At 52.4% G+C, this 24,953-nt stretch overlaps 1 protein-coding gene across 6 annotated transcripts in view; it reads right to left on the bottom strand.

Annotated features, from left to right (window-relative positions):
- Positions 1-10,724: 10,724 nt before the first annotated feature.
- The window catches only part of PNKD (PNKD metallo-beta-lactamase domain containing), a 58,865-nt gene continuing 44,636 nt past the window's right edge, over positions 10,725-24,953 (bottom strand). For 3 of the 6 annotated variants that reach the window (XM_045481220.1, XM_045481214.1, XM_045481218.1), the window contains 8 exons: positions 15,878-15,993; positions 15,628-15,758; positions 14,954-15,012; positions 14,138-14,230; positions 13,631-13,794; positions 12,816-12,902; positions 11,765-11,880; positions 10,725-11,526 (listed from right to left, as the gene is read on the bottom strand). In XM_045481220.1, coding sequence (XP_045337176.1) covers positions 11,353-11,526; positions 11,765-11,880; positions 12,816-12,902; positions 13,631-13,794; positions 14,138-14,230; positions 14,954-15,012; positions 15,628-15,758; positions 15,878-15,993 — 940 coding nt within the window. In that variant the 3' untranslated portion in view covers positions 10,725-11,352. The remainder of the gene's footprint in view (positions 11,527-11,764; positions 11,881-12,815; positions 12,903-13,630; positions 13,795-14,137; positions 14,231-14,953; positions 15,013-15,627; positions 15,759-15,877; positions 15,994-24,953) is intronic. The other 3 variants (XM_045481216.1, XM_045481219.1, XM_045481217.1) reach the window with 2 other exon arrangements.

Below are 24,953 nucleotides of genomic sequence, written 5' to 3'. Positions count from 1 at the left end.
GTCTCCATGGCAACCGGAAGCCAGCTATCGCTTCTTAAAGGGCCACCAACACACCTCACTAAACCACCAGACCTTGAAAGCAATGGTAGGAACTGTGGTCTGGGGCTCAGGCCATGTCTGAAGTATTGTCCTGCAGAGGGAGCATTTGACACGGCAGGGGGACGACAGGGGTCACTAGAATGACCTTAGGGAGCCCTGGCTGGCTCAGTCAGAAGAGCATGCAAACCTTGATCTCCGGGTCGTGAGTTTGAGCCCCCCCTTTTGATGTGGAGAGTACTAAAAAAAAAAAAAAAAAAAAAGGAATCTAAAAAAGAAAAAAAGAATGACCTTAGAAGTTGTGGCCCTGAGTCAGACATGGTCTCACGTGCATAGAACCCAGTCAGATGCCACGTGAATAGTGCTACATGTAAGAGTGATGGCGATAACAACGACAGTGACCACAAACCCTTAAACCATGCTCACGGCAGGCCAGACACTGTTCTGGAGGCTGCACATACGTGATCTCGTTTAATACTCAGACTAACCCTGTGGGTAGATGCTTTCCCCCCTGCACTGTATGGTTTCTTAATAACATTTTCTCTAGCTTACTTTATTGGAAGAGTACTGTATATAATACATATAACATACAAAATATGTGTTAATCAACCGTTTGCGTTATCTGTAAGGCTTCGGGTCGATAGTAGGCTGTTAATAATTTTACCCGGAATTTCTTTTTTTCTTTAAATTTTTTTTTCAACGTTTATTTATTTTTGGGACAGAGAGAGACAGAGCATGAACGGGGGAGGGGCAGAGAGAGAGGGAGACACAGAATCAGAAACAGGCTCCAGGCTCTGAGCCATCAGCCCAGAGCCCGACGCGGGGCTCGAACTCCCGGACCGCGAGATCGTGACCTGGCTGAAGTCGGACGCTTAACCGACTGCGCCACCCAGGCGCCCCTATTTAAACAAAATGTTAAGGCTTTTTTCCCCCCTTTTAGCTTTATTTGTTTATTTCGAGAGAGTGAGAGAGAGCATGAGTGGGGAGGAGGAGCAGAGAGAGAGGTAGAGAGAGAGACTCCCAAGCAGGCTTCGCATGGTCAGTGCAGAGCCTGACTTGGGGCTCAAACTCATGAAACTGTGAGATCACGACCTAAGCTGGATTCAAGAGTCAGATGTTTACCCGACTGAGTCACCCAGGTGCCCTGAGAGAGAAAGAAATTAAAAAAAAATTTTTTTTAAGTTTATTTATTTATTTTGAGAACGAGGGTACCAGTGGGGGAGGGGCTGGGAGAAGGAGACAGAATCCCAAGCAGGCTCGGCACCCTCAGCACAGAACCCAGTGCGGGGCTCCAACCACGCACTGCGAGATCATTACCTGAACAGAGATCAAGAGTTGGATGCTTAACCGACTGCTCCACCCAGGCGCCCCGAGAGAGAGAGAAAGAGAGAGAGTGAATCTTAAACAGACTCCACACCCAGTGAGGAGCCCAACGTGGGGCTCGATTCCATGCCCCTGGGATCATGACTTGAGCCAAAATCAATAGGTGCTCAACCGACTGATTCACCCAGGTGCCCCTTATGCAATGTTAAATTTTATTTACTTTTTTTAAGTTTATTTATTTATTTATTTTTATCTTAAAAAATTTAATTTTTATTTTTGAGAGAGAGAGAGAGAGACAGAGCATGAGTCGGGGAAGGGTAGAGAGAGAGAGAGAGACATAGAATCTGAAACAGGCTCCAGGCTCTGAGCTGTCAGCACAGAGCCCAACGTGGGGCTCGAACTCCAGAACAGTGAGATCATGACCTAGAGTGACCTAGTCACTCTACTGACTGAGCCACCCAGGCGCCCCCATTTATTTATTTTTAGAGAGAGTGCAAGAGTGGGGGAGAGGGGCAGAGGGAGAGAGGATCTTTTTTTAAAAATCTCTCTCTATTTTTGTTTAAAGTTTTTTTTTATTTTTATTTTAAGAGAGAGAGAGAGAGAGAGAGCACGCGTGTGAGCGGGGGAGAGGCAGAGAGAGGGAGAGAGAATCCCAAGCAAGCTCTGCACTATCAGTGTAGAGCCTGATGTGGGGCTTGAACTCATGAACCGAACTGTGAGATCACAACCTCAGCTGAAGTCAGACCCTTAATCCAACTGAGCCACCCCGGTGCCCTGACAATCTTAAACAGACTCCATGCTCAGTGAGGAGCCTGACGTGGGGCTCGAGCCCATGCCCCTAGGATCATGACCTGAGCCAAAATCAAGAGTCAGGCGCTCAACTGACTGAGCCACCCAGGCGCCCCTTAAGTTTATTTATTTATTTAAGTAGTATCTACACCCAACATGGGGCTTGACCTCATGACCCTGAGATCAAGAGTCACATGCCCCACCAACTGAACCAGCCAGGAGTTACTACTATACCAGACTTTCAACTGTGCAGGAAAAGGGGGAGTGTCAGCCCCTCTAACCCCCACATTGTTCAAGGGTCAACTCTAATTGGAAGAGTCAGGGCTCAACTGGAGGCAGTCTGGCTCCAGGGTTAGAGAGAATTCAAAGAAAACTGAAACTGTAAATAGATGATACACTGAATTCAAATGAGAGGCGCTACAACATGGGTAGTGATTAGTGACAAAGACGGTAATTGAGGTCTGATATGACTCAAACCCCAGCTGTGGGCTATCTGGTCCCGACCTTGGAAGTGTTAGAGTCTGCATCACAGCAGCTGTAGGAGGTTCAGCCCGATAGAGTCACACAAAAAAAGAAAAATCTTGTTGAGAAACTTCAGTCACTTAAGAAGTTGTTCCCCCGACCCCCACCATAGCACTTGAGAAGGTAATCTTCAAATGTCTTCTCATAGATTATCTATTCCATTCCACTTGGGGAGATCTATCATCTCTATGAGAGAGAGAGAGGGCATGTATGAGGCCGTATGAGGCCGGGAGAGGGGCAGAGAAAATCTTTTTTTTTTTTTAATGTTTATTAGAGAGAGAGAGAGACAGAGTGCGAGCAGGGGAGGGGCAGAGAGAGAGAAGGACACAGAACCCAAGGCAGGCTCCAGGCTCTGAACTGTTAGCATGGAGCCCGATGTGGGGCTCAAGCTCACCAATTGTGAGATCATGACCTGAGCCCAAGTCGGACGCTTAACCGACTGAGCCACCCAGGCGCCCCGGGAGAGAGAGAGAGAATCTTAAGCAAGCTCCATGCTCAGTGCAGAGCCTGATGTGGGGCTTGATCTCATGACCCTGGGATCATGACCTAAGCTGAAATCAAGAGTCTGATGCTTGACCAACCGAGTGACCCAGGCACCCCATCTTCAGGAAGATTCAGAATTATGTGTGGAACTGCTTAAGAAAATCGAACTCACAATATTAATTTTTTTGTGTGTTATATTGTGCATCTTTAGTATTTCAAGTTCTTTAAAAGAATTTGGCATGGAAGGGTGCTTAAAAGATGTCTTGAGATGCTGATTTAAATCAGGCAGTTGAATGGCAACTGGCTGGCTTGGTCGGTGGAGTGTGTGACTCTTGATCTTGGGGTTGTAGGTTTGAGTCCCACGTTGGGTGTAGAGATTTCTTAAAAACAAATAAACACAACATCTTAAAATAAATAAATACATTGAGCCATTGAATAGTTGATTTACACTGAACGTTGAAGGTAAATTCTTACTGGGATTGTAAGTACAACCAAAATATTTTTTTAAACACCTTAAAATTTACTATGTTTCTGTCTTTACTTCTAATCAGACTGCAATTAAAGTACTTGGGGGCTCGTTTCTCTTTTTTTAAGAGCATGGAATTCTTTCTATTTTACTTTACCTTTTTCCAGCTTTATGAGATATAATCGACATATATGATCAATTGCTTTTAAAAAAGAAATGGAGGGGCGCCTGGGTGGCGCAGTCGGTTAAGCGTGCGACTTCAGCCAGGTCACGATCTCGCGGTCCGTGAGTTCGAGCCCCGCGTCAGGCTCTGGGCTGATGGCTCAGAGCCTGGAGCCTGTTTCCGATTCTGTGTCTCCCTCTCTCTCTGCCCCTCCCCCGTTCATGCTCTGTCTCTCTCTGTCCCAAAAATAAATAAACGTTGAAAAAAAAAATTTTTTTTAAAAAAAGAAATGGAATATCTGGAATGAATAAGTACAACATAAACTGCTTAAAGCAGTTTTAATTTTGAAAAGAGGACCAATTGTTTTAAAGTTTTTAAAATGCTTTTATTTATTTTTAAGAGAGTGAGAAAGCATGCGTGAGCTGGGGAGGGGCAGAGAGAGAGGGAGACACAGAATCTGAAGCAGGCTCCAGGCTCTGAGCTGTCAGCACAGAGCCCGACATGGGACTCAAACTCATGAACTGCGAGATCATGACCTGAGCCTAAGTTGGATGCCCAACTGATTGAGCCACCCAGGCCTGAAAAGAGGACCAATTATTAATTAAAGCCCCCTTAAAAGTTATTATTAACATTTACTGGATGTATAATTAAAATATGGCTGATAAGTTGAGCTTAAAAGTTTTAAAAATGCTTATGCTTAAAATTTTGCAATTTAAGAAATTGAGTATCTTTTAAAATTGTATTTATTATTATTATTATTTTTTAAGTAAGCTCCATGCCCAATGTGGGGCTTGAACTTACGACCCGGAGATCAAGAGTTGCATGCTTCTGGGTGCCTGGGTGGCTCAGTCAGTTCAGCAGCTCTCATTCTCTCTCTCTCCCTCAACAATAAATAAACTTAAAAAAAAAAAAAAAAAGAGTTGCATGCTCTACCAACTGAACTAGCCAGGTGCCTCTAATTTTATTATTTTTTTAATTTTATTTTGAGTGAATTCTGAATAAGCGTTTCTCTGCACATGGAGACTGCCAGGCATTAAGAGAACGCACAACTACTTTAGGAAGTAGTTTGTTAGTTCCTCAAAAAGTTAAATGTAGAGTTACCGTATGACTTAGCAATTACACTCCTAGGTCTATACCCAAGAGAACTGAAAACATCTGTCTACGCAAAAAAACCTGTACCCCAGATGTTCATAGCATCGTGATTCATAATAGGCAAAAAGTGGAAACGAGTCAACTGTCAACTGACAGGTGGATAAACAAAACATGGTGCATATATACACAATGCGGTATCATTCAGCCATTAAAAGAGTAAAGTCGTGATGCGTGCTGCAACATGAGCCTTGAGGAAATGCCACGTGAGAGGAGCAAGTCACAAGAGACCACAAATTGTCTGATCCTGTTTATGTGAAACGTCCAGAAGAGGCAACTCTGTGGAGACAGAAAGTAGATCGGTGGTTGCCGAGTGTGGGTGCGGGGAGGCACGGAGTGACATCAAACGGGCACACGGTTTCTTTGGGGGACGAATGAAAATGTTCTAAAATTAGATGGTGACGGTCACAAAACAGTGCATATGTTAAAAGCTGCTGAATTGTACTCTTTGAAAGGATGAATTTTGTGGTATGGAAATTCTATCTCAATAAAGTTGTTGGTAAAAAATAGAAGATTTAAATAAAATCCAAAAAAAGGCGAACCCTATTGCTTTCATATGTAAATTACATAAAGTTTGATTATTAGGACAAAGAGAAAAAAAGAAGCAAATTGTGGTCTCGAGGCTCTTGGAGGAGGGGTGCCCAGGCAGGTCCCCTCCTTACTGCACTTTACCTCCCTCAACTCCTGACCGGAGGGGAGATTTCCTCCCAGAGCCCTCTACCCTTTCTGGAGTTTTCCCCCTACCCCCTCGCCTCTCCTTGGTCAGGCCCCTCTAGCTGCCCAGGACTCCCGCCTGCCTGTCCTCAAAGGCTCCCGCTCCTGGGAGCCCAGGTTCTCTCTCACCCACGCCCCCAAATCCCTCCCCACTGGTGCTGGCTGTTTCCTGCCAGCTGCTAGGAGAGAAAGAAATTTGACAAAGTGGTTCATGGAAGGATCAACATCCAGTTTGTTAATCTAATTTTTTGAGAGGGAGAGACAGGGCACAAGTGAGTGAGGGGCAGAGAGAGAGAAGTGGGGCTCCCCCGAAGCAGGACTTGGGTTTACCTGAAGTGGGGCTTGAGCTCACAAACCGTGAGATCATGACCTGGGGTGAAGTCAGATGCTTAACAGCTGAGCCACCCAGGTGCGCTGTTAATCTTATTTTTAAACCTCTGGAAGAGATGTGCTACAGGCCCTTGTTACCATCCCCCCTTAGGGCCGCTAGGCCAGTGGAAGGCCACATGGTTCCAGGTTGACATACCAGCTGTGTAGCCATGTGGGACAGTTGGCCTCTCTGAACCTGTGACAGGGACAGCCTGTGTCCTCCAGCCGCTGGGATCGGCTCTGTTAACAGCTGTTAACAGAGAGAGGGCTCACTCTGTGCTCAGCCCTGCAGGTGTTAACCCGTTTAATCCTCACAATCAGCTTCCAAGCCACATCCTCATTGGACGTATGACAAGCAGAGGCCCAGAAAAGCTAAGTAACTTGCCCAAGGTCACCCAGTTAATAAATCGGCAGCGTGGACCCCTATCCGGATGGGCTGTCTCCAGAGTCTGGGTTCTTAATCAGTTTGTCCTACTGTACCCGATGGACTGGCCCTAAGTTTATTACTAACAGTAAGAGGAGAGAGAGGCTGTTCACTGAACACCATTCATGTCATTTAGTTTTCCAGCCGCTCCAGAATGAGGCTCGGTGACATGAGATGCCTGTGTAGCATCACCCACAGCCAACCAGAGGCAGAACCAATATTCCTGTCCAGACTGGTCCCTCTCCAAATTCTCTCTCTGCCACCCTGTCCCACCTTATCATCTATCTATCATCTATCAATCTATTGATCGATCTATCATCCATCTATCATCATCTACCATCTGTCATCTCATTTTCTATTGGTTCTGCTTTTCTGAAGAACCCTGAAACAGATGGCTTTCTCTGCATCTCTTGTGGGGCTGTACCTATAGTTAGGAACTCAGTAAGTGTGATTGCCAAGGGTTTATTGACCGTTAGGGTTAGTTGCCCACCCACTTTCAAAGGCTTCATTTGTGGCCAGGGCCATGGAGGCCTAAGACCACCCTGAACACACCCAGGTATGCCCAAACTTTTCATGTTCATATCGACAGCTTCCTTGGTCTCCGTTCTTCCCTTGAACCCCTAAGTCTGCCCATTTAGTGTTCCTTCTCTTTTTCCTTTTCTGCCCCTAGAGACAGCCTGTGATTCAGGAAAAAAATGCTATTTTTATTTTTTCAGTATTTTTTATTTTTTAATTTTTTATTTATTAAAAAAAAATTTGGGGGGCGGAGCCTGGGTGATTCAGCCGGTTGAGCGTCCAGCTTCGGCTCAGGTCATGATCTCGTGGTTTGTGAGTTCAAGCCCCACGTCGGGCTCCGTGCTGACAGCTCAGAGCCTGGAGTGTGCTTCAGATTCTGTGTCCCCCTCCCTCTCACCCCACCCTGGCTTGTGTTCTGTCTCTCTATGTCTTTCAAAAATGAATACACGTTAAAAAAAATTTTTTTTAATGTTAATTTATTTTTGACAGAGAGAGACACAACATGAGCGGGGGAGGGGCAGAGAGAGGGAGACACAGAATCCGAAGCAGGCTCCAGGCTCTGCAATGTCAGCACGGAGCCTGATGCGGGGCTCGGACTCACAAACCACGAGATCATGACCTGAGCCGAAGTTGGACGCTCAACCGACTGAGCCACCCAGGCACCCCATATTTTTTTCAGTATTTTTTGAAGTTTATTTATTTTGAGAGAGAGAGCGCAGGGGAGGGACAGAGAAAGAGGAAGAGAGAGAATCCCAAGCAGGCTCTGCATTGTCAGCACAGAGCTTAATGTGGGGCCTGAACCGCTGAACCGTGAGATCATGACCTGAACTGAAACAGAGAGTCAGACACTTATTGAGCCATCCAGGTGCCCTAACTTGCTGGTTATTTTTAAAACTACATATTCAAATACCTTTGTGGCCACCTACCTATGCTCTTCTATACAAGTAATTATCGCACCAGGAATCTGATGTACCATTTTCCAAAGTGACTTCATACACCTTTTCTCATCTGACTCTCCTAATAGCCTCTAGTAAGTGGGATTGTCGGTGAAGATTTATGATTGTGCTGCCTTGCCTCATTTCTGGTACCAGAGTCCCTATTACTTTGGGGGACATTTTCCACACAGGGCACCTTTCAGTTGGGTCTGACACTGCCCTTCCGAGTGTGGTCATGTGACCTAACCTGGCAGTGAGAGGGGCCCTTTCCCCTAACTCCTATGATTGGTTCAGGGTCGGGCACATGACTCAAGCTGAACCAATGAAACTCAGTCTCTGGGATTACTGGAGGTTCTGCTAAGTTTGATGAACTAGTGGCCTGGAAGCCTAGCACTTAGAGATGATCTTTCCACTGCAGGGAGAAAGCCTGGCAGAGAAGGGTACCAATACAGAAGAAAACTGAGCTGAATGATAAAACTGCCCTTTGACTCTGTGGATCCAGCCGTGCCTGAAGTCACCATGACATAACCCCACACTTAATTTCAACAGCTGATAAATTTTCCTCTTAGTTTTAAGCTCCTAAGTGTTGAGTACGTCCCTCGCACCTGAAAGGGTTCTGACTCCTTCAAGGTTGTCATCTCTATGGAAAGTGGAGAAACCGAGGTCATGGAAGGGAAATTTGCCCGAGATCACTTGGATGTTGAATGACAGAACTGGGAATGGAGCCGGAGTCCCTAAGGCTGGTGGCACCTGCTCTCTTGCAAGCAAAGGGCAGGCAGCGTGGTTGTTGCTGGTCAGTTCCAGCACCTTGAAAAGCACGTGCCATCTGTCATTCGGGGTGATGCCCCAGTGGGAGGGTCACCCAAGGCTCTACAGAAATGTTTTGCCAGCCCCAGAGAACTGTCGCCAAGTGCCCCTGAAGCTGGGCTTCCCCAAAGAGACCTGGCCCTGGGGGCTTACCCGTTCAAGACAGGAGTGATCCAGAGACAACCACAGAACACAGAGAACTTCCCTTCTTCAGGAAGGTGAGGACCATGGCCCCTTCCTCCCTGCCCGCCCTAAGCGCAGTCCTGGTCCAGGACAGGGAGGCCAGTGCCAAAGTCCCTAGCTTGGGGTGAGGGGCACGTAAGAGGGGAGGCCGAATTGTGGCCAGGTGTGGGAAAACCATGCCTTGGTCCGGCCCCAAGGAAATGTGGAACTAAGCTGGTACTTCCCAGTCGTCAGGCATGTCAGGGCCACCTTGCAGAGTTCTGCCATGCCCACAATGCCACTTGGACTTTGTTCCTCTTTCGTGAGTTGAAAACTGTGGTCACTTTGTGGAAAAAAAAATAAAAGAAATTAAAAAAAGAAAAGAAAAGAAAACTGCTATCACTTGCCAAAAACATTGACCTCAAAGGTAAATACAATGAAAACACAACCATGGTGTTAACGTTTAACTCAAGATGGTTGACGGACGGTGCTGACCTGGAGTCTGACTCTGCTAGATTGCGTCAAGAGGGGCCGGCACCAAGGCCTTGCCCCTCAGTGCTATTCCTCTCCCTCGCTGCCAGTGGTGCACCTGTGCCTCTCAAGCTCTGGAAAACACTAAGGGAAGCACACTGTAATCCCAAACAAGTGCACACGAGCCACGGGAGCATGTATTTATAGCACTGTTTCCGGCCAAGGCTCTTGGAGAGCAGTAACTCCAAGTTAGCAGACCTGTGACGGAGACGGGAAAGTGGGACCAGCCATAAAGACGATCTCACTGAGTGACCAAGCCCCGGTTAAATTATTCATTCATCCAAGATTTATTGAGCGCCTACTGTGTGCTAGGCACCGTGCTAGGCGCAGAAATACAGAGATGCATTAAGATACAGTCCATGCCCTGAAAGGTTCACAGTCTAGAAGGGGAGACAAACATGTAAACAAGTAAAATACAGTGTCATAACTGCCACGAGAGAAGCATTTACAAAGAGCAGAGGTAGCCTGGAGGGCGAGGGGCATGGGGGATGTCTTCCCGGAGGAGGGGGCCTTTGAGGGGGATTGTGAGAGATGAATGGGTGTTTGCCAGGCAGACAAGGCCGGAGGGGCAGGGGAAAGGCATTCCAGTCTGAAGAAACAGCATGAGCGAAGGCACAGAGGCATGAAACTGCATGTCTTGGGGGACAGGGAACTCTATTCTGGTGGTATTGCTATTGTTGGTACCAGAGGCTGTGGCTGGAGAGGGAGGCAGAGGCGGGACGATGAGGGGAAGCTGAAGGGAGGGGTCTTCTCGGAGTCTCAGCAGAGGTGAGCGGAGCCCGAGGGAAGGCTTGCACACAGGAAGCGAAGGCTCCTGGTTGACCCAAGGTATGCCCGCTCAAGGACCTTATGGTTCCTCTCTTTGGCTCCAGAAGGGCTTGGACTAGAGACCAGAGGAGAGGCTGAGCTGCGGGGAAGGGCCCAGGCCTGGGGTCCTGGAAGCCGCCACTCTGACAGCAGTCTGCTCCCGGACTTCTGACTTCTGCGCTCTGCTGCGCAGACCCCCACCCCCAGCCAGGGTGGGACCAAGGATCAAATGAGAAATGACATGGGGATGTTCTTGGCACACTGCAGAGGGCCAGATGAATAATGTCTTTATAACTAAAAGCAGAGCGGGACTGAGAGGATAAAGAAGGAGTTAGAGCAAGGCAGAAGTTCCTAAGAACAAAGACCGTCAGGAGAAAACTGCCGTGGCCTGGCCGGAAGATGGCTTTCTCTCCCCTGGAAAGGGGAGTCCTTTGGGCCCCAGGCAGGGGCGGAGGCCTGCTGCATGAGAAGCCTGTGGGGCTGCAATCCCAGCTTCCTGTGTCTCCTCAGCCTGAGGTGCAGTTTCCAGTTTCCGTGGCAACCAGGACCCTCCCTTTTCCAGGCTGTAGGGGAGTCACTGAGGCCGAGATTGTCCAGACAGCCAGACTTCCAGCCCTTTCATCTTTCCCAGAAATGGCTGTTTGAAAAATGCTTTTGTTGGGGGGGGGGGGGGGGGAGGAGGGGTGGGGAGGGGAGGCTTGGGGAGGAGGGCCAGTGTCTCAGGACACCAGAGCCCAGCTCCCCCTCTGAGTGACCGCTTTTCCAAGGCACCACACCTCAGGCCACTTTGGGGGACCGTCTTTCCCAACCCTGGATGGGAGAAGGGGGAAGATGACCCCTCACTGCCCGGGCAGGAACAGGGTAGGAGAGGAGGCGCCCTCCCAGCTGGCTCTGGAGATGTCCCAAGGCTCCGCCTTTCCTCTCGCCCTGGATAACTCAGCCTCACCCAGTGGGGTCTCCAAGCCTTCCACCAGCCTCCTCCTCCTCGGTCTCACGTCCTCATCACCTCGACCCTCCTCCCCTGACAGTGCTGGGACTGATGCCCACCGTGGGCGCCGGTGGAGGTGGCGGGTGGTAGCGATGAGAGGGATGGTGTGGTGCGGGCGACGGGTGGCCTCCCCGCCGTGGGGGGCGGGCTGGGATGGGGTGGGGGCTGTCACTTGCTCTTGTGCAGGTCCTTCAGCCGGCGGAGCTTCTCCAGGAGCTCGGCCCGGGAGTAGCTGTCGTCCCCAGTGGGGCCCGGGCCTGGCCCCAGGGCCTCGTGCAGCACCAGGCAGTGGGTCCTCAGGAATGGGTTGTAGGAGCGCTCTTCTCCCAGGGTGGACGGGCACTGTGGGACGAGAGGCGCCAGGTTGAGCGGAGAGAATCTGGAAAATAGACCCAGTCAGGGAAGCCTCCCCACCCCCTACCCTGTCTCAGGGTCCAGGAGGCCTCGCTTGAAGGCCTGTGAACGGAGCCCCCCCTCTCCCCCGTCAGAGCTCTGCGGAGGGGCCTGCAGGCCCCAGCTCAGCAGAGAGGGGCTCCTGCTGGGGAGTGCCCTCGGGCCCCTCCTGGACCCAAGCCCCCACCGTGCTCTTGCGCTCCATCCGCTGCCTCTGCACCCACTGCATCTTCCTCTCCCGGGCCAGGTTCTCGGGCTCGACCACACCCGCAAAGCCCAGGTTCTCCTCCGCGTACTCGTGACCTGAGGACCACCACGGGGGCAGAGAGCAGGACACACAGAGATTGGTGGTGGGGTCAGAGAATGTCCTCCCTACCCACCGGCCTCTGGGTACCTGACAACCAGGGGGAGGCGTGGCCCTTCCAGGAAAGCCCCAGCCACACAGAGCTGCTTCTCTGAATGTGGGCACAGGTCAGCCATGAGTGAAGGGGCAGAAGCAGTTCAGGGGGGAAAACCACCAGACCTGGAGCCGGGGGACCTGCATCCTAGCCCTGACTCTGCCCAGCTGTGCAACCTCAGCCAAATCGTGGCACCTCTCTGAGCCACAATTTTCTCATTTGGCAAGTGGAGAAAACAAACTATAATGCTACTAGAACACAGATGTGTCCCCGGTGCTTAGAACAGAGCCTGGCACATGTTAGGTGTTCAATAAAGCACTTGTCAAATGAATGAATGGATAAATATATGGTTTGAGGATTAATTGACATGTTAGTGATGCGTTTTGGAAACTATGGATATCCGATGTGTGTGTGTGTGTGTGTGTGTGTGTGTGTGTGTGTGTGTAGGGACATGCGGTGTCTGTATGGATGGACAAATGGACATTCAACGTACATGCATGGGGAGGATAGATCTGGATGCGTGCAGAGTAGATTCACTGACTTCTCTGATAAGCAAAGGCTATTTTCTGTTCTAGGCTCTAGCTATAAAATATCAGCCATGTCTCTGAGATGCACCAGGGCCTACAGGGCTCCCAGGAAGCAGAGGGCTGGCTGTCAGGGGCAGTTAGTGTGAGAAGCAGAGGCATTCAGAGCCAGTGCTCCAAAGTGAAGGGCGCTCTGCCCTGACTGCTAGAATTGGTTCCCCGGAGCCATCAGAGGTGGAGTTGCGTCACTTCCGGGCCCGAAGCTGGGTGAGCTGGGACTCTAGGGGAGTGAGGGAGGAGTGGAGGGGCACCTCACCGGGCCACAGCAGAGTGTCATCCCCTAGCCCCAGCACCGTGTCCAGGGAGCTCAGCATGGTCTCTGCAGTGCCCTCAAAGGTCCGTCCTGGTGAGGGTCGGCGGGTATGTTACAAGATACAAGGAGAACACAGCTTGGCGTAAGTAAGAGGGGTGGGGACCAGCTTGCAGAGCTGGGACTGGCCAGCAGCCCTAGCCTTGCCCCTGCCATACCCACTCCCCCAGGCTTCCATGCCGTCCTTCCCACTGGATGCTGAGCCCACATATTCACTCCCCAACCAAACCTGTTTGAAGCCTCTGTTGCATATACTGACATGTGGGTGGGGAGGGGGTACAGAACCTTCAGGCTGAGTTCTAAGGGCCCCAAGCACAGCTGGTGTGAGGTTGCTCTTTTCCACGGAGCACTTTTTTCTTTGCCAGTGCTGCCCTTTGAGACTCCGTGCAGCCTGGGACTGTGGTCCTCCCCCACCCACGGTTTACCCTCTCATTTGGAGGTTTTCCACTTTTTGTAACCCAGTCTCTCCAGTGACTGTAGCAGAGAACTAGGCTCCACGGTGGAAACAAATACCCTGTGAGGTCTGTACTCAGTTACCGGTGTTGTCTCATTCTGTCCATCCCCTGTAGGAAGTTGTGAAGGTATTAAAAAAAAGGGGGGGGGGCGGCTAATACAGATGGGAGTAACTGTCAAGGCAATATCTGTGCTAAAACCAAAGTTTTAATGCACTGCATGGGACTGTGGCTGTCCTTGGGTCCCTGTCCTGACCTCTCCCCCTCCTTTCTGGCCCCTCCTCCTGCTTCCCTTTTGGGGGAACTCACCACAGCCAGAGAGGAAGAGCAGGTCCCCTGAGAAGAGGCAGGAGGGACCCTTGTAGGGCTCCCCATCCAGCAGGTAGACCAGATGGCCTTGTGTGTGTCCAGGGGTGGCCAGGGCCCGGATCTGGAGCCGTCCCACGCTAACTACATCTTGATGACACAGGGGACTGAGAAGCAAGGCAATAGCGGAGAGAAGGTACTAGAGCTTGGGATGTGCTGCTCCTTGTCCCACCCTAAGCCCAAGGAGCTTCCACACCAAAGAGGGAAGGCACCCACCATGCCCAGGGCTTCAGATCCAAACCCTCGCCTCTTCCTCTTTTGGGGACCATGGCTGGATGAGTTGGGGGGTGGGTAGTGCCAGTCTTCAGATGGGCTCTGATCTGTCCTCTAAGGGTCAGGAAGGGCATCAGCAAAGACCCAACTGCTGGCAGTCCTGCAATCCTCGACTGAAGGGTGGGGTGCGGGAAAGGGCCCACGGAAGGACCATCCACCCTGGGGTCAGGGACTTACTGGGTGAGGTAGGGGATGCCGTCCTGAGGGCTCCCATACACCCGACAGTCCTGGTGCCGCCGGCTGAGGTCACGGTTCCCTCCACTGTGGTCCCTGTGGGATGGCAGAGACAGGCAGGGACTCTAAGGGGCAATGGTACTGGGCCTCCTTGCCTTCCTCTTTCCAGATCTCCAGGCCTTTGGGCACTGAGCCCCGGGCTTCTGAAGTGAGCCAAGCTGTCCACACCTCTAGGCCTTTGCTCAAGCTGTTCCCCTGCTCAGAAGGTCATCCCCACGACTTGCCACCCCTCCCTTCTGTCACCCAGCCAATGCCAACCGATCTTTCTGGACTCTCTCAGCTCCAGGGTCATCAGCCTCTAGTCTCTCCAAGTGGACCTGGTCACACTTCACCAAGTGCCCCCCACCTCCTGCACCTTGTGCCAAGTGCCACCTAAATGTTTGTCATCGTTGTACACTGTCATGTGGGGCTGTCTCCCTCACTGGACTATAATCTCCTGGAGGAAAGAACTCACGAGGTTTGCCCACGTCCCAAGCACAGCAGGCATCTACTATATGCCCACGGAATGAGAGATAAATGCCTGCCCTGCCCTCCTCTAGGGCTTTAGGAGTCTGATAAGTGCAGGGTGGGAGACCCGCCCCTTCCCTCCTTCTCTGCTGATGCCCTGGTGGCTTTAGGAAGAAGGTGGGTGCCCGCTCATCCTGACTCCCGGCCCCCCAGCCCAGCCTGTCCTCCCTAGGCCCAGTCCCAACAAGCCCGCTGGGGCCAGGGTTGGCCAGGGAAGGTCATCCGTACCCAGACGCCACCCCAGTCCCTTACCAGTGCTTGTGAGTGCAGAGGATGGCAACCAAATCAACGCCCTCCTTTTCAATGGAAGCCTGGGGGAGAGAGAGGAGGTACTGAGACTGAGGAGTGGTGTGCAGAGAGGGACAGGGGTGCAGGTGCTGGCTGCAGAGGGGGCAGCAGGGAGGATGAGGGACAGGGAGGTGATGGAGCTAGAGGTTGAGAGGATGAGAGGAGCTAGAGGATGAGAGCTAGAGGATGGAGCTGGGGGAAGGAGGGAAGCTGAGACTGAGCAAGGGCAATGGGGGGAGGGTGGGGAGGTGGAGACCCGAGGCGCGTAAACACACAGACATAGCCACATACGGCGAAATCAGAAATGGGAAGGAAAGATGGAGAGATCCAGACACTGACAGACACAGATGAGGAGAGAAGAAAGACGGTCAGAAAGGGGCCACAGAGAGTGAGAGACAGAAGAAACCTCAGACCATGGTCCTGAGTCAGCATCCCTCTCCCTGTGGCTCAGATCCCCCACGGCTGTCCTCCCCCATCCCAGCCATGCCCTGGACACTGGCCCTTAACCCCGCTGTGGTTGTGGGGGTCTATGTGTGAGGGCATGTGCAAGAGAACACATTCCACTGGCAGAGGGATCAGGGTCAGCCCCTCTCTAGTGACACCAGGTACCCCTGCCCCCCCCCCGCCCCTCCCCTCACCTGTACAGCCTGAGGGTCAGAGGGGTCCACAACCACAGCCAGCCGGGCCTGGGTGTCGATGATGAGGTAGCTGTAGTTGTCTGAGAGGACGGGGATGGGAAGCACCTTCACTCCTGGGGGACAGAGATGGGCTGTGGACAGGGTGACGCGTAGGGAGCCCAGCAGCCAGGGGCGTGTGATGGGGCATAGGCAGGGAGGGTGGGTGGGCACAGCCTGGGGCGATGGCGGCCCTGGGGCAGCCAGAGCTCACCGTTGAAGAGACGGGGCTGGGTTCTAGAGTGGCCTTTGGGGTAGCGATTCCGAGCCCTGCGCAGCTGCTGGCGGTAGAAGAGGTACCCGAGCCAGGTGCGGGTGTACAGGCTGTACCTGCGGGGCGGGATGTCTGTGCTCAGCCCCGCCCCTGCACGTGGGCGTGGGGCCCTCGGAGATGCCCAGGTCCCACGTGTCCACTCCATTGGCCACGCCCCCCCCCAAGTCAGCGCACCGCTACCATGATCTCGTGCCTACTGTCTGCCCTGCTCAGTACACTGCCGTGATGGACACACCCCGAGCCCCAGGCCCATCAGGGGCCATGTGAGCTGAGGGATTCACAGAGGGGACTCAGAGGGGACTCAGAGGGGAGGGGGTTATTCCACGAGAAGGGTGGACGCGTTAGGAAGCTGAAATGAGGTGTAAAAAGTGTTTCCGGAGAGCAGTGGTGCATCGCAATCACGCCTGGGAGTTAAAACAGATTCTTTGCCCCATCCCCAGCCTTCGGGACTCAGCAGGTCTGGGGCCAGGGCCTGGGAATTTGCATTTCTAACGAGCTCCAGGTGATGCTTGTTGCTGCTGGTCCAGGGACCAAACTTTGAGAGCCACTGGGGTAGAGGAAACAACAGGCCAGGCCCAGAGGGGGCAGACAGCAGCGCACTCTCCTTTGCGGAACTATAGAAAGTTCTGTCCGGCTGTCTGGTGGAGGAAGCAGGGAGAGGTAGGCTGGACGGTCTGACCACACTCCCTCCCCCCTCCCACCACTATTTCAGGCCATCCCACGCGCTGCACAGAGAAAGGAAAAGGTGACAAGTCAGCACAAATAACAGAGGGGACTTGTGAGTGACAGAGGCCTCCAAACACAGGACACGGGCAGGCAGGGCAAGCTTCATGGGCGTGTGACCTGTGCGGTCATCTAGGGCCCCTGCGCTCGGCTTAGCGCTCCGTGGTCACCATCTTGAAGCTCTTCATGATTTTTTCTTAGAACTTGTGTCCTGCAAGTGAAGCCTGACAAGGGAACAGGCGGTGGGTGGAGGAGATGACAGAGCACGTGTGCGCTCTGTCCCGACTGCCCCGCACCCACACCGCGTGCGTGGTGCCCACAGCCCAGGCTTCTGGTGCATCCGTCATGGTGGGCATTCGGACTCCAAGTGGTTACAAGGTGAGTACACACCTATGACTAAGGGGCACACCGGCTGGCCCGAGAGGCCACACCCTGGCCCAAACCAGAATTGGCTTTAAATGCAGAAGGAAGTTAGTGGCATTCTAAGAAACGCCAATGACCAAGAAGCCCTGTCCATCCTTTCTCACTCGTGTTATTACCCTGTATGATCCGACCACTTACGCTGTAAAAGATGCTACAGAAGGAAAAGGAAAGAGGGTAACCTATCTGTCCCATCTTTTCTGTCCTCCCTCGCTCCTGAGTGAGCTGAAGGCCGACAGAGCTGGCAGAATGCGTGTGTGTCAAAAGGGATAGAAACAGGTAACTTCGTTTTGTGCGGCATTTTCCACTGCTCAGGTAAGGACAAAACACATTATCTGCGTACACGCTAAGAAATGTGAATTATGTAGTTTCAGTGATTTCATATGTGACTTAAATGTCATTTAAGACTAAGGCAAAAGGCAAAATTCATGTTAATGACTCAGATTTTTAATTTTTCTTTACTTAGAATGACATTAAGTAGCAAACTAAAAATATGAGGACAGGTCAAAAGAGAAATTGTAGAAGAAAGGAAAAGCTTATTATATTTTAGTACCTTTCATGGCACCTTTTTCCTGCTCTTTGAACAAAAGGCTCCAAATTCCATTTTACATCAGGCCCTGCAAATAATGTGAGCAGCCCAGCCGGCTCAGATCGAGCCACCTGGAGCTGTCCCACATGCTGGCCTCTCTGAAGGGAAAATGGAAGTAGGCTGGGGTGGTCAGGTGCTGGGAGGGCGGGTGGGGGCTTCCAAAAGCCTCTGTGCCAATGTTTAGGGTTGTACAGCAAGTCAGAAGAGGGGCAGAGATTCTGGCTGATTAAGCCTGGGACAGAGAGGTCGAGGTACAGGGTGGGGGGTCGATAATGCACCCTAAATCTCTACAGAGATTTGCTGTGTTTCTGTTGGGGTGGTGGGGGCAGGGGCAGCCGCTCTTCAGGCCCCCCTTTGGGAAGAGCTGGCTGATTTGCATACACGTGCTTCAAAAACCAAGCAGGTTTCCTCGATTTTGCCAGAGTTTGATCATTGCGATCCCTGCTCTGGGTACCCACACACGTGTGCAGGTTGGGATTTGGATACACCACGGGAGGGTCTGGCCATGCTTTCTGTGTCTGGATGTGCAGTTTTCATAGGCCCCCCTCTGTTGTGCTTTCAAATCAGCTCCAGACGCTTCACACTTTTATGCATTCAACCATGGTTAGTGAGGCATTTGCTCTTAGCCTGCTTTGGGCGCACAGTGAGTAAGGCAGAGTCACTGCCCTCTAGCAGCTTATATTCTGGTGGGACAGACAGGAGAATAAAGACATGTCAAGTCAAAGTGACAAAATAAAACCGGGCAACAGAACAGAGAATGATGACATCAAGGGAAGGCCTCTCTGGAGGGTAACGTTTCCAAGAAGTGAGGGAGCATGCTGTGTCAGAATGTGGGGAAGGCTCACCCAGAACTGGACAGACTGGAAGTGTAAAAGTCCCCAGAGGGAGGAAGGGAGCCAGCTGGCAGGGGCTGCTGATTCTCTGTGCCCAACGAGAGAATTGGTTGGGACAACGTAAATAGAAAAAGAATGTCAGGGGCGCCTGGGTGGCGCAGTCGGTTAAGCGTCCGGCTTCAGCCAGGTCACGATCTCGCAGTCCGTGAGTTCGAGCCCCGCGTCGGGCTCTGGGCTGATGGCTCAGAGCCTGGAGCCTGTTTCCGATTCTGTGTCTCCCTCTCTCTCTGCCCCTCCCCCGTTCATGCTCTGTCTCTCTCTGTCCCAAAAATAAATAAACATTGAAAAAAAAAAATTAAAAAAAAAAAAAGAAAAAGAATGTCAGTGAGACAATTGGGAAGATTTCAGTAAGGTCTGGAGGGTAGTTAAAGAGTTTCTATGGATGTCAATTTCTTGGTTCTGCTAATTGTCTGTGGTTATGGAAGACGTCACATTCAGGGGAGCAGGGTGAGAAGTGTATAGGAATCCCGTGAGCTATTTTTGCAAGTCTGAAATTATTTCAAAGTGAAAACTTACAAAATAATAAATCAGGGAATAAAATCACCCTTTCCTCCGTGCCCCGACACCACCTCGCATCTGTGCTTGGAGTCCTGTTCCTGACTTCATTTCTTCCTACTTAGGCTTATGGAAAGCGTGAGGGCCCTGGGTTCCAGTCATGGCTTGGCTCCCCCAGCCCAGTGTCCTTGGGCAAGTTATTGGTCTCTTAGATTGGGCTCCTCATCTATAAAGTGGTGATACCATGACTTATTTAGTTCCGCGGGGCTGTGTGAAAATTCAGTGCCATGAGACAAGATAACAAATGTTAACAGTTGGTCGAGGGCCTGGTGGGGGGAAGGCTCAGCAACTGTCGCTTCCTTCCCGAATTCAGCCGGGCACCCCTCACAGCTGTTAGAACGTGGTTGTCCACATTTGGGAGGGACCTGATAAATGTTCCCTTGTCTTCCTTATTGGATGCTTATTATATGTGCTTGATTTCCCAGCAAAGGTCAAGATCCACAAAGGGAGGGACTGTGCCCTGAGAGGCTGCCGTGAACAAGGCCGCTTTCTTTCATTTACTCTTTTCAGCAACTATTTCCTGCACGTGCTGGACATGGTGCAGACAGCGGAGAGCAAGGCAGGGCCCTGCCAACATAGAGAGGGGAGTGGCCAACTGACACCAACCCAGGAAACAAATCAATCGCAAGCAGCTGGTGGTGGAAGAGGGCAGCAGAGGGGAGCCCGTCTTACTGGAGACAGGGTGCTCAGGGAAGGCCTGTCTCTTCTCCGAGGGTCACAAATGAGCTGGGAATGGAAATCAGAGAGGGAGTGCGGACTGTCTGGGCGATGCAGCAGCACTAAGGCCCCGAAGCAAGCAGGAGTGGGGCACGTTCTGGGAGTTGCCAGGAGGTCTTGGAGTCTCTAGGCAGGGCCAGAGGGATGGAGAGTGCCAGGGGAGGGGTCAGAGGGGTGGGCAGGGCCAGGCAGTGGAAGGGGGCAGGAAACTGCTGGTGGTTTTTAATTTTTTAAATGTTTATTTATTTATTTTGAGAGATAGTGAGTGGGGAGAGGGGCAGAGAGAGAGGGAGACAGAATCCCAAATGGGGGGGGGGGAGGGCTGGGAGGGGAGGGCTCTGCACCATCAGCAGGGAGGCCGATGCAGAGCTCGAACCCACAAACTGTGAGATCATGACCTGAACTGAAATCAAGAGTTGGACGCTTAACCGATTGAGCCACCCAAGTACTCCGATTGCTGGTGGTTCTTAAAGCGGGGAGGCACACGCTCTGACTTCCCTTTCTGGGAGCTTGCCGGCCTGCAGTGTTGGAGGGAGCCGTTTAAGGGAGCAGGGTGGAGGAGTGGGGAGATGGAGAAAGTTGGGAACGGACGCCAGGCCTGAGATCTGTGCCCTGCTTGGCTGTGGGGGAGAGGGACAAGGTGGCCCTTATGGGCCTGAGTCTAGATCACTGTCCAGAGCAGGGGAAGGACCTGGGGTGGGGGCAAGGACCTAGTGACTGCTGGGATCCTGTCCTCAGGCCTGCTCTTCCCCTGACCGTGACCCCCACGTGACTCTCTCCAATCCCAGAACTGTGGCTTCTTCTTCATCTGCCTCCTGTGCTGGCTGGGTGTCATGATCACCGGGGTCTGAAACCATGCTCGTCAGCCCCTCCTGCTATGTCTTCTCTCTCTGGGAAAGGCCCTGTCATCCTCCCCGTGGCACAGCTTAGGCCACCATTTCACCCTGTCCCTGCCACATGCTACCAAAACAAAACCCTCTCAGTTTTGCTCCCCCCAACCCCAAGACGGGCTGCCCCAGGGAACAGGCCCCAGAAGCTCTTCACGAGGCCCGTACAAAAGCCTCCTTTCCTCAGCTCTCTGCCTCTGAACCAAGCAGTAAACCACTGGAAAAATGTAAGTTCCTAAAACGCCACCTTTGAATGAGTTCTGCTCCTGCTCAAAAGCCTTCGCCGGCTCCCCACTGATGACAGGAGAATGTCACCACACGATCATCCGGAGCACCAGGTCTCACTCAACGTGCACAAAGCTCAAACACACAGCATTAAACTAACAGACATACTGTAGGGAAAACAGACAATCTGACAACAGTTATCAAAAATGCCGAAGCACACCAAACCATTATCTGTACTGTTTGGGGATACAGCTGTATGCAGTCAGAGAATAAAGGCATCTGAGCGTATGGTCAACGTGCAGGTTAGCAGGCTTCCTTCGGAGGCAGGAAGGAAGTAGGCTGCGGGGGTGGCCACAGGGACTTCACAGTGTCAGTAATATTTGGTTCCTTAAGCTGGGCGGTGGGGGCAGAGGTTGTTATATTATCCATCTTCTTTTGAATGCCTGAAATAACTCATTAAATTTTCAAGCTACCATCCTGCCTCAGCTCCTGCAGGTCTCTGGCCTCGAATACCCTCCAGGCCTTCTCCTCTTACTGGAATCCTAAGTATCCTTCAGGACTCTGCTCAAACCCACCCCGATTACCCCAGCAGAAAGCCACTTTCCTCTGCTCCATCTAGAACATTCAGCTTCACCCCCCATCACCCCACCCCCACCCCTGGGGGTGGCAGGAGCTGAGCCCCTCAGTGGCAGGGACCTTATCGACTTCTATCCGGTGTCTAATCAGTGAGTGCCATGCATGGGGGAGGCAGACTTGGCTGGTGACCCAGCCTGCTCCTCGTGGCTCCTCCGGACCCCCCTGGGAGGCCCCCTGCACTAGTAGAGCACAGAACTGGCACTCAGAAAAATTGGTACCCAGGCTTGTGGGGCCCAAGTTTCAACCACCTCTGCCCCTCCCCCGCTCCCCCACCTGCCTCTCAAGTCCCCTCCCCCCCCCCACTGCACCCACACACCTGGCCAAGCAAGGTGCTCTGAGAAGCGGGTCACTGGACCCAAGGACATGGGTGGGCTGTGTCACAGGCACAAAATCCCAGCTGCCCAGACCCTGGCGTCTGGACCCAGGGCCCCTGAATGGAGGAGCTGGAGGAAGCACTGGATGGGGGTCTGCACAGGCAGGTTAACTATTGTCAGATCATCTGTTTTCCCCACAGTGTGTCTGTCAGTTTAACGTTGTGTGTTTGAGCTCTGGAGCTCACTGGTCCATTCTTCCCCAATGTCACCTCAGGGCAGCCCAAGCTGAGCGAGGTGCCTCCCATCAATCGCCTCCAGTCGGCCTCCAAGTGACCTGGAGGCAGCTGCTACCAATTTTCTATTTCACAGACAAAGACACTGAAGACCGGAAAGGTGGGGAGGGGGCCGCCCATGATCACACCAAGGCCAGCGGTGGGGCACAGATTCATCCCCGGCAGCCTGATCCTGGAGTACACACCCTTAACCGCTAGAATCCGCACCCCCCCAAACCCAAATCAGGGGGAAGAATGACATGAGTGGGCCTGAACTATTTTGGGGCAGACCCAATGCCTCTGAGGGCCTCTGCTGACAAAAATGCCACATTAGGGTCACTTTCAGTGACCCAGACACACAACCCAGGATCTGGTCACTGGAGCCTCTTGGATCCCTGGTTTTAGCCTTTTTGAGACTCAGACTTGGGCCGAGCTTATTACATGTGTGGCATTTTACCCATGAATGCAGAGGGTCCGAGACCCCATAGGCCTCAGGGTAAGACACCCTAAACTGGAGAATCCTGAAGGCCCCTTTCAAATCTCGACTGATCCCTAATCCTGGATGTATGACTGGGTTGATGGTTCCATGGGTAGCATCATGCACCAGATGCAGAAGAGTGGGAAGGCAGAACAGACCCTGGCCAGGAAATGTGAAGCAGTTACTGGGAAGAACCAGTCCTATCTCCTAGCCTCCCACCTAGCCGGAAGCCACTGCCCCATATAATGGGCCCCTACAGCTTCCTTTCTTCTGTTGCCAGAGGCAAGAAGCAGGAACTCACTCCCCAAGCCTCAGTTTCCTTCTCAGTGAAACCGGGTGCTCCTCCTCCTTGAAAGAGCAGCTCAGCCCCGAAAGGTCACATGATTTACAAGATGATGTTGACACCCCAGGGCCGATGTGGGATTCAAACTCTCTGCCATGGGGTTCCCAAGCATTGTCAGGAAGCTGGGATGTATGCGTGCCTTGGGCAGCTGCATCAGAGTGATCTGGGGTTGCTGGTTAAACAAGAAGATTCTTACCTTTTCCTCTTCTGCCTGCACCCCCACCCCCACCCAGATTCTCATCCAGCAGTTCTGGGGCCCAGAACTACCCACTGTCACCTCACCAAAAAGAAAAGAAAGTTCCTGGGGCGCCTGGGTGGCTCAGTCGGTTGGGCGTCCGACTTCAGCTCAGGTTACGATCTCACGGGTCCGTGAGTTCGAGCCCCGCGTCGGGCTCTGGGCTGATGGCTCGGAGCCTGGAGCCTGCTTCGGATTCTGTGTCTCCCTCTCTCTCTGCCCCTCCCCCATTCATGCTCTGTCTCTCTCTGTCTCAAAAATAAATAAACGTAAAAAAAAAAAATTAAAAAAAAAGAAAAGAAAGTTCCTTAATTGGTCCTCTGGGACTTAGAAAAACCGCTGTGCGGGGGGAGGGGGAAGGGGGAGAGGGGAGAGGGGGACAGCCTGCAGGGCTGGGACACAGCAACAGCCACCCCAGTGAGGGGTCACTGGCACACCTTTCACTCCCAGCCGCACTGAACAGAGTGTGGCTTCTCTGGCTTCTGAGTCTGCACTTCCAGCCCCTTGGGAGGCCCCATGGGGCCTCAGCTGGGGACTGAGACACAACCCCTCCCCCCCCCCCCCCAGACACCCAGGGAGAGCACACAATGGAACTCTTCTTCCCCTCCTCCCTCGGGCAGTCTCCCTATCCTGGGCGAGAGAGGCCTGAGGGCTCTCGTTAGCTCTCCCATCTAGCCCGGGCCCCAGACTCCACTGGGACCCGATGGGCAAGCCCAGGTGGCTCAGGCCTCTGGTCAAGAGGTCCTTTGGGCATCTGCCCTCTGATCCCCCAGGACCCAGCTTGCCCCAGGCTTTGCGTCTGACCTGACGCTCTTTATGAAACCAAACCCAGAAACGCTGTCTGAGGGCCAAGGGGCCTGGAAGGCCACCAGGACACAGAGCTGTGCTGGAACAGGCCTGCTCCCAGGACCCTTAGGAACAGAAAGAGGCTCAATGTTTTACGCTTTCTCAAAACTGAGGAAACTGAAGTTAATGAGACAGCTAAAATGGCCCCAGAGAGTGAGTTTCCTGAAGCTGCCAGCATGCCTGGTGGGGAGGGGGGGGGTGGAGAGGGGGAGACTTCTCCATGCCCAGGAGAGGGACAGTACCTGCACGTGGTCAAAACAGGCCTGCCCTGGGGCGCCTGGGTGGCTCAGTCAGTTAAGCGTTTGACCGGCTCAGGTTGTGATCTCACAGTTTACGGGTTCGAACCCCGCATCGGGCTCTATGCTGACAGCTCAGAGCCTGGAGCCTGCTTTGGATTCTGTCTCTGTCTCTCTCTCTCTCTGCCTTTCCCCACCTTGTGCACTCTCTCTTTCAATAATAAATACATAAACTTAAAAAAACAAAGAAACACGGGGCGCCTGGGTGGCGCAGTCGGTTAAGCGTCTGACTTCAGCCAGGTCACGATCTCGCGGTCCGTGAGTTCGAGCCCCGCGTCAGGCTCTGGGCTGATGGCTCAGAGCCTGGAGCCTGTTTCCGATTCTGTGTCTCCCTCTCTCTCTGCCCCTCCCCCGTTCATGCTCTGTCTCTCTCTGTCTCAAAAATAAATAAACGTTGAAAAAAAAAATTAAAAAAAAAAAACAAAACAAAACAAAGAAACAAAAAACAAGCCTGCCTGGGAGACCACGGGGCCTATCTCCAGTCTCTATGCCTGTCCCGGGTTGGGCTTCTGCAGCCTTCACAGCCCTCTCAGGACTCCATCCATCCCCCCCCAGAGGGAGGAGAAGTCACTGCTGAGGGCTCTCAG

The sequence above is a fragment of the Leopardus geoffroyi genome, chromosome C1, assembly GCF_018350155.1.
Source record: "Leopardus geoffroyi isolate Oge1 chromosome C1, O.geoffroyi_Oge1_pat1.0, whole genome shotgun sequence".
Classification (NCBI taxonomy): domain Eukaryota; kingdom Metazoa; phylum Chordata; class Mammalia; order Carnivora; family Felidae; genus Leopardus; species Leopardus geoffroyi.
Note: the sequence above shows the minus strand (reverse complement) of the source record. Positions and strands in the feature narration are given on the sequence as shown.